General features: G+C 51.2%; 4 protein-coding genes across 4 annotated transcripts; all 4 read left to right on the top strand.

Annotated features, from left to right (window-relative positions):
* Positions 1-837: 837 nt before the first annotated feature.
* On the top strand, positions 838-2,424 carry TEOVI_000247400 (tRNA-dihydrouridine synthase 3, putative; the record flags this gene model as incomplete). The annotated part of the gene is made up of 1 exon (XM_067225550.1): positions 838-2,424. One exon carries the CDS (start codon positions 838-840, stop codon positions 2,422-2,424), a length of 1,587 nt encoding a protein of 528 aa, XP_067081651.1.
* Positions 2,425-2,904: 480 nt separating this feature from the next.
* TEOVI_000247300 (FG-GAP repeat protein, putative) lies at positions 2,905-5,442 on the top strand (the record flags this gene model as incomplete). Its single annotated transcript, XM_067225549.1, has 1 exon — positions 2,905-5,442. The coding sequence occupies one exon, from the start codon at positions 2,905-2,907 to the stop codon at positions 5,440-5,442; it is 2,538 nt and encodes an 845-aa protein (XP_067081650.1).
* A 325-nt stretch (positions 5,443-5,767) lies between these two features.
* TEOVI_000247200 (uncharacterized protein) lies at positions 5,768-6,025 on the top strand (the record flags this gene model as incomplete). The annotated part of the gene is made up of 1 exon (XM_067225548.1): positions 5,768-6,025. The coding sequence occupies one exon, from the start codon at positions 5,768-5,770 to the stop codon at positions 6,023-6,025; it is 258 nt and encodes an 85-aa protein (XP_067081649.1).
* A 658-nt stretch (positions 6,026-6,683) lies between these two features.
* Positions 6,684-7,802, top strand: TEOVI_000247100 (O-sialoglycoprotein endopeptidase, putative; the record flags this gene model as incomplete). The annotated part of the gene is made up of 1 exon (XM_067225547.1): positions 6,684-7,802. One exon carries the CDS (start codon positions 6,684-6,686, stop codon positions 7,800-7,802), a length of 1,119 nt encoding a protein of 372 aa, XP_067081648.1.
* Between the last annotated feature and the right edge of the window lie 628 nt (positions 7,803-8,430).

Raw genomic sequence — 8,430 nt, 5'->3', positions numbered from 1 at the left:
GCCGATAAAGCTTTTTAAAATATTCTGTGTCACCAGCAGTCGTTTCAGTTACGTATCCAACTCTGGGAATTAAAGCAGGAGGTGGAAGAAATGTATGTCAGCTGGGGGGAAATCGTTATGGTGAGGTCGGCTCTTCTTCGGTGTAGTGGCAAGGCTTTTAGCTCCACAACGTTAGCGAGGGTATGCTTCGCCGGGAAGGGGGTCTAGCGTTAATGCGGTTGCGAGAGGAGTGTCGTGGCGTCGCCGTTGTGACCACAGCGAAAGTACTACTATGGGGAGGCGACGAATGTTTTACTGTTGACGCTGCAAATAATCTTGTGGTAAGCTACAACTGATTGTTAACGTAGTTTCGTTATTTTCAAAATATGCGTTTGTTGTTAGTATTCATCCCCTCCCCCATATCCTTACTCGCAACTGCTTTCTGTCTTGTTATGTAGTTGATCAGCGGCCGCCGCGTTATTCGACCATATATTTTACCCGCAAGTATCGCTAGGACGAGGTACGGAAGAAGTCCCACGCCCTTGCTATTGAGTTTTATTTACTCACTGGTCATCTTTTGGCTCGTTTTGAGCGGCGCCCCATGCACCTCTCCATGGTGTGCCCGTGCATGGCGACCCGTTGGCGCGTAACTGGTCTGCATCGATGTCGAAACTATGGTGCTACCGTTAGTCTAACGCTTTAGTTTTTCTTTGTTCCTTTTTTTTTTTGTTGGTGAACTGGCACCGTTTGTGTCTCCACGTTTGGCAAGTCTCGACCACCTTAAGTTATCCCCGGTGCGCGACAATCGCCTGCAAGTGGGCACAGAGAACGGAAGTGGGTCATTTGGTGTGCCAATAAATGAGTGACAAAGATGATGGTGGTACTTCAAGTCCCATCCCGGTGGTAACATCCCGCGGCACGTGTGCAGTAAAGTCGGAGTTCCTCCGACCGGCGCCAGTTCGTGTTACGCTCGATACTGAGGGTCGCACAAGAGGGATGAACAAAGGGGCGGAAAGACTTCGCTGTGACGTTGTTGAAGGCACTCAACGACCTTCTTTGGAAGGGGAGTCCAATTTCTTTCATGGAGAGGTGCTACAACGAATCAAAGCTGTGGTTCGTGGGAAGAGAAAGGATACGAAGCGCGACCGCCGTGAGGACTGCCAGGCACCTTCTGGGGAAGCTGAGTCAACTGCAGGGAAGGTGAAACATGATGATGAAGAAAGAGGGACCCCAGCGCTACAGCAAACTAATACAGATGAAAGCCATATTACCGTCAAGAGTGCTGTCGCGAGGGCAAGTAATACCGAAGAATCCATGCGAGAAAGGAGTGCGCAACACAAGGCACTCTTCAGCAACAAACTCGTCCTAGCGCCACTCACGACAGTGGGGAACCTGCCATTCCGTAGGGTGTGCAAAGAATACGGAGCGGATATAACAGTAGGTGAAATGGCAATAGTTCATAACCTTAATCGTCTGCAGAAATCTGAGTGGTCCCTATTGCGTCGGCACTCGTCTGAGGATATCTTCGGTTTGCAGATAGCTGTTTCACGTCCACATGATGCTATTACGTGGGCACAAGCAGTCGAAGAGTCGGGATTTTCCTATGATTTCGTTGATATTAACTGCGGGTGCCCAGTCGATAAAGTTGTCCTCTCTGGCTGCGGCTGTGGTCTGTGGGAAAGGAAAGGTAACCGCTTGCGAGATGTTGTTCAGTCGCTAGTGGCACATCAATCGAAGCCTGTTACCATCAAGTGTCGAATGGGACCCGACGAAGAGAACCCGGAGCTCCACAAGCATATTGCTGATTACGAAACGTGGGGTGCAGCGGCCGTGACTATTCATGGACGCTCACGCAGGCAGCGGTACACAAAACTAGCGAACTGGTCTTACATCGACAACTGCGCCTCCCTTACGTCATTGCCAGTAATTGGAAACGGCGACATATTCTCGTGCGAAGATATTGTTGAACATCGCGCGCAGTCCAAGAATGTTAGCTCCTTCATGATTGGCCGAGGAGCTCTTATAAAACCCTGGATATTTGAAGAAATAAAGACGGGGCGAGTGTGGGATATTAGCAGTCATGAACGCTTTGAGATGCTGCGCCGGTTCTGCAACTTTGGCCTCTCGCACTGGGGAGCTGACGAGCGTGGAGTTCTTAATACGCGTCGTTTCTTGTGTGAATGGTTGTCTTTCTTGTGTCGATACGTCCCTGTGGGACTGCTCGAAAGACCACCACAGCGCATCAACGAGAGACCGCCCTACTACGAAGGACGGGACGAACTCGAAACGCTGATGGCGAGCGATAGTGCCGTCGACTGGATCCGAATCAGTGAAATGTTGTTGGGGCCAGCAGGTGACAAGTTCAGATTTACGCCAAAGCACAAAAGCAACGCCTATGCCACGGGTGGAAGCCTGGCCGAAGCGGATATGGATGTTGAGGGTTGATAGGGATGGGGAAAACATGGAGAGAGTGCGAGCACGACGTGGTCTTTCGCTTCTCCACTGATGTACCAACTCGACGCACAGTGCAATGTGTGCTTGCTTCTACCAGACATCTTCCGGTATTTTATTTTTCTCTACATAGGCCTACGGCTGCCGGCTGTTCATAACGCTCTTTGTGGTATCATTACACCTCATTTTGGATAAGCGAGATAAATCAAGGTTTGATAATTTGTTAAGGAAAGCAGAATCGGTAGTGCACCGTGGTTCGTCGATTAAACGCCTCGGCGCGCACATATACACGCACTGGAAATTATGGCCAGAACTCACCACGCGCTCTCTTGTCCCTTGTAACATTCGGTCATCTCCGTCGTCCCTCCACCTCAAGTTCAAACAAGGTAAGAATATACTAAGTTGTACATTCGGGGGCTCCTAACAAAAGACTGTATCCCACCATCTGCGCCTTGTGCCGTACAAACGAGGCGAATGACCCTCACAGGCAACATCACAACTATATTTTGCGTCCTTGTCATTCTTTGTACCACCGTCGTTAACGCCATTCCGTTAGAGTGGTCTGAGCCACTAGCCCACAAGTCACCACACCAACGGGTGCTGCAAGAAGACCTTTTGCCGCATGCAAGGTTCGCCCCCACAAACGCTAGCACAACAGCACACACATGCCGTTCTGGCGTGTACCTTGAATGGTCAACACGCGTAGGGAGCAGCGTGCTTGCAACCCCACGAATTGTGGACCTGAATTACGATGGGAACAAGGAGATACTCGTGCCAACTTACTCACAGTACATTGAGGCAGTCGATGGTGCAAGCGGTGCAGATATCGCTGGTTTCCCGTTTGTGCACCCAAACATTAAAACATACGCTAGCCCAATTCCTGTGGATATCCTGGATGACGGCGCGACAGAGTGGCTCGTTGCCATGTACACTGGTGAACTTCTTCTAATCGGCGGGGAAGGGGAAACACGGGGAGGGGTTAAGGTACCGTCACTTCCCATAAAAAAACGTTGGTTCCACCGGAACATCAGCAATAGCATCCCGGCGAATGGTACGCTAGCTGAGACACCTGCCGAAGTTGTGTGGATGCAAGAGACACTCCGCATGAAGCGCGTAAATGATCTAGTATTTCGGGAGCGCCAGCTTAACAGCACTGATGTGATCGGCAGCAGCAAGCTGAAAGGTCATGACAGCGCTGGGGAAGATGGAAATGGAGAATCTACAGATGATAAAGGCGGGGAAGTGCCGCCACGGAAAACAGTACATGGAGCTGTTGACCAACGACCACTAAACCAAGAAGATGCTCAGCGGAGGAGGAAAATGGAGAAGATCGACGAAATGTTTGAGTTTCTTGATCCCGAGGACGGAGCTGTAGAGGATCCAGCGGATGACCCCAACCACCTGGGCAGTGACGTATCGAAAGATCCCCGAGGTATTGGGACTGACGGTTGGCTGAGTGCAGAAGCAAGGGAGTCCATGGACCTGTTGTACCACCCAGAGCTGTACAAGAGTAGCATCAACTTCGAGGAGGAATACGACCCCTTCAACTCAAATAACCTGCTTAACCCAACCAATGTGGCTACTGCCGAAGACGAAGTGGCTGTCGACCCCCATATAATGTCCACGCCCGTCGTTGCAAGCGTCGACGGGAGAGGAGAAACCGATGTCGTGCTACATGTCAGCTATTACTTCGACCCTAGGGATTACGAGAGGCGAGGAGTGGAACTTTCACAGGACGGCGCCCAGGTTGATAACTATGTCGCCGACGTCCTTATGGTTGTCAATCTGGCGAGGGGAGAAGTGAAGTGGCTGAAGGTGCTTCATCTCACGACGAAGAACGACACAGCGCCGGCCTTCGCCTTTTCATCGCCGACGGTTACGAGCATCAATGACAGAAAGCAGCGTGATATTTTCGTCACCACGACGGCAGGGGCTATATTCGGCTTTCAAGGTGACGGAATGCAGTTAAAAGGGTGGCCAGTGTGGATGAATAGTTCGATCACAGCCTCTGTTTCTGTGGAAGATGTTGATGGTGATGGAGTGGCCGATGTGTGCACCGGTGATGCCCTTGGCTATGTGGCGTGTTTCACCAAGGAGGGTAAGAAAATATGGAGTAAGCGTTTCTCCGGTGCTGTGGGGGATCATATAGCTTTTGGAGATATAAACGGTGACGGAGATATGGACATGGCGTTCGGCACTGCCACAGGTTTAATCTACGCCGTGAAGGGGTCTGACGGCTCCCTGCTGCCACAGTTTCCCATAGCAACTGAAGGTCCTATTGTTGCCTCACCACTGCTTGTTAGGCTCGATAACGCGTCAGATCCCAAGCAAGTAGACGAAAAGGGGTTACACATTATTGTCCCCTCGCACGATGGAGTTCTGTACATTGTCAAGGGCACCACTGGCTGTGTAGATGCCATTGATACTGATGAAAAATCGTCCGTGATGGTCCTCGCTGATGATGTGACAGGTAACGGCATGCTGGACCTTGTGGTAAGCACACTTAGTGGGAGTATTATGGTGTTCGGGACAGCCACAAAGTTTCACCCATTAAAAGCCTGGCCAAGCAGGGTAAAGTCGTTGAATGGCTTCACTGCTGCAGAGGGCCACATTGGGGTCTTCATACACCCAAGCAGTCGCGTGCCACGTGACATCCATGGCGACAAATTCTCTCTCACAGTGACTATTTACGACGACAGGAAGGGAAAAGATACTGGGCAATTGTACAACCTTGCTTTCACCCTTGGGCCGCATGTTTCTTTGGGGAGGTACCTCTTCGACACCCCTGGAACCTATGCCATCCAGATGCACTCTCCATTGGTGCGCATGTATGGCACGGTGTCCGTTGTCCTGACTTTGCCCGACGGCCAAATGTACGAAGATACTTTAGCCCTTAGCTTCAACATGCACTTCCTCGAGAGTGTGAAGTACACATTCCTCATCCCATTTCTGGCGGTGTGGCTTGCGCACTCCTTTGTCATGGAAAAACATCAGGTACCTCTTACTGGTTAGTGGTGGGTAGGGATCAGGTCCATTCTGTTCTGGCGATGTCAAGTGAACCTTGACGTGTAGGTGAAGGTAACATCCTGTTTTCCAGTGGTATGGAAATGGGAGAATGTGGTGAAAAAGCTCCATCTCAGGCTGCAGAAGGAGGAGTGAAAACAGCATTCGTGCAGTCCATTTATATTGTTTGAGTGTATTTGGTTGTTAACCATGCCCCCAACACCTTGAAAGGTCGTGACACACTCTCTCCACCTCTGTTTCGCTGTTTGCTGGAAGTAGGATTTCCAGCCACTTCTTTTCGTTTTGGAAGAGCACCAATTCTCAGGCAGTAGTGATGTGGAGAATATCCAATGTGCTCCGCCAGCTTCAAAGGCAGCCACATGCAGACGCACTCGGGTACTCGGCTGCCTTCGCAGGGGCTACAGAGCGGCCGGTCACAGATTACCAAATAGCAACTGCTCCATACTCCCCAGCGGCCACGCAACTGGCACGCCGGAAGGGGCATTTGGAGCGGCAGAGGAGGTACACAGAAAAAATTAGGATGATCTCCAGCACCGCTCGATTAAAGCTAAACATGTGCGACAAAGGATGATAAGAAAAGGTGAAGGAAAAGGAGGGTTCCGTATGGACTGGTAGGGAACAAGGATCGTGCTGCCACCAGGTCTGTTATTTCCTAATTCCAAAGTGGGTGGTGAGTGCTTTATCTAAATAACAGACGCGGTCCCAACCGCGTCTGCATTGCACTCCGCCTTAGACATGATGTGAGTGAAGAAAGCGGGCAACGAAGCCCCCCACACCACCAATTTTTTGCGGCTTTGTAGAGATTGCCTCCCACTTGGTTCATTCACGTATATAGTACAGCCGTTTTGTTCGTTGTCGGTGTCGTTGCCTTTTTTTTTTTCAGTTCGCAGTGGTAGGGCAGGCAGCTTGGCTACTGCCACACACACTGGCCGTTAAGGAGAAGCTCATAGAGTGCTGAAAGCAAAAGTAGAGCAAACCATGGCCACGCTACTGCGTAGCGTTTAGTGTCGTGCGAGCATGCGGTGCTACCACCAGTGACTGAACCGGGCTTTCTCTGGGCTTGACAGCGCGTTATCTGCATGCCTCTACCCTGTCCCACACTTCTTCCGCGTTTTGTGAACGCTTCCCTCTTATGCATCGAGCGCACATTAAAAGACGAAGCATAATAATATATATATATATATATCCTAGGCATAGTGAAGGAGTGCTCCTTATCATCCGATCAAACAATGAGCGCCAACACTCAGCGAATGCTCGCACTGGGAATTGAAGGAAGCGCGAACAAAATTGCGGTTGGTATTGTGGATAGGAACGGAAACGTATTGTCGAATGAGCGTGAAACTTATATAACCCCACCCGGAACGGGGTTCATGCCACGGGAAACAGCACAGCACCACACAGCCCATATTCTGCGACTCGTACAGGCGGCCATGAAAGCGGCGAAAGTTCATGCCTCTGATATAAGCGTTATATGCTACACCAAAGGCCCTGGAATGGGGGCCCCACTAGCGGTGGGTTGCACCGTCGCCAAGACGCTCTCGCTCCTGTGGTCAGTCCCTTTGGTCGGGGTGAATCACTGCATAGGGCATATAGAAATGGGCCGTGTCGTTACAGGGAGTGAGAATCCTATAGTGCTCTATGTGAGCGGCGGTAACACGCAAGTGATTGCATACGCAGAACATCGCTACCGCATTTTTGGCGAGACGATCGATATTGCGGTGGGGAACTGCCTGGATCGAGTAGCCCGCCTCTTAAATCTATCCAACGATCCGGCGCCAGGCTACAATATTGAGCAATGCGCGAAACGCGGCCGCGTTTTCATCGAACTTCCGTACGTTGTTAAAGGTATGGACATGTCATTCAGTGGGTTGCTTTCCTTCGTAGAGGCGCTCCTGCATCACCCCTTGTTTGTGGACAAGGAGAAATGCGCCCCATCATCCGCATCGTCTCCTTCCACCGGTCAACGCCGCGCCTTACCGAGTGGCGTACAGAGCGCTGTGGCAGAACAATTCGGCATCGATGACATCTGCTACTCCCTGCAAGAAATAATGTTTGCCGTGTTGGCGGAGGTGACGGAACGCGCCATGGCGCAGTGTTCTTCCAACGAGGTGCTTATCGTTGGTGGAGTCGGATGCAACGTTCGGTTGCAAGAAATGATGCGACAAATGGCGGAGTCACGTGGGGGGCGCTGCTTTGATATGGATGCCCGGTATTGTATCGACAACGGGTGCATGATTGCTTATGCAGGAATGCTGGAATTCACGGCAGGCGGATTCACGCCGCTCTCAAGTGCAACGATTACCCAGAGGTTCCGCACCGATGAAATCAACGTAGTGTGGCGCACTTAATTTTTTCCGCTGAGGTTCTAAACTGAACAGGGCAATGAGGTGATGAGCGAGTGATCGCCCCCGCGTGTCGGTCACACGATACTGGAACACGTACAGTGGGTTTCACCAGCGACTTCGTCTCTGCATGTCCCCTCCTCCTTGGCGCGGCCATTTCCACCACTGTAAACTTCCTTTCTTTGGGCAAAGACATCTCCCAGGCTGCAACCAAAGTTAGGCCCACGAATTTGATGCTTAAGGGTTTAGTTGATGTATGGAGTTGGCAATGGACACCATAGGAGAGGAAAGAGCGTTGAGTGCACAAGAGATGTTCCCAATCGGCGCTTCCCCACCTTCGCCGCGCACATTCAGTTTGCCATTTGACCAACACGCACCCAAAGAATCGATTCAAAAGAGTCGCCCTGAGCAATCTACTCCCGGCAGGAAGGGAGCCAAATCTTCTAACCGAATGTGGCCCACGGCTGTGCTGGGGCTTCTTCGCCGGAGCACAGCTGTTGCGAGTGACAGCAGCACCCTTAAGCTGGAACAAGCTCAAACGATGAACACTGCGTGGTGTTTGTGTTAGTTTAGTCAACAGTAGTTGTTCCGAAGCATGGCGTACGTCGCTTCGGTTTCCCGTCCCCTGTTTCAC

This window comes from Trypanosoma equiperdum (genome assembly GCF_001457755.1).
Source record: "Trypanosoma equiperdum strain OVI genome assembly, contig: ctg_553, whole genome shotgun sequence".
NCBI classification, from domain to species: Eukaryota; Euglenozoa; class Kinetoplastea; order Trypanosomatida; family Trypanosomatidae; genus Trypanosoma; species Trypanosoma equiperdum.
This window is presented reverse-complemented; position numbering and strand designations above follow the sequence as displayed.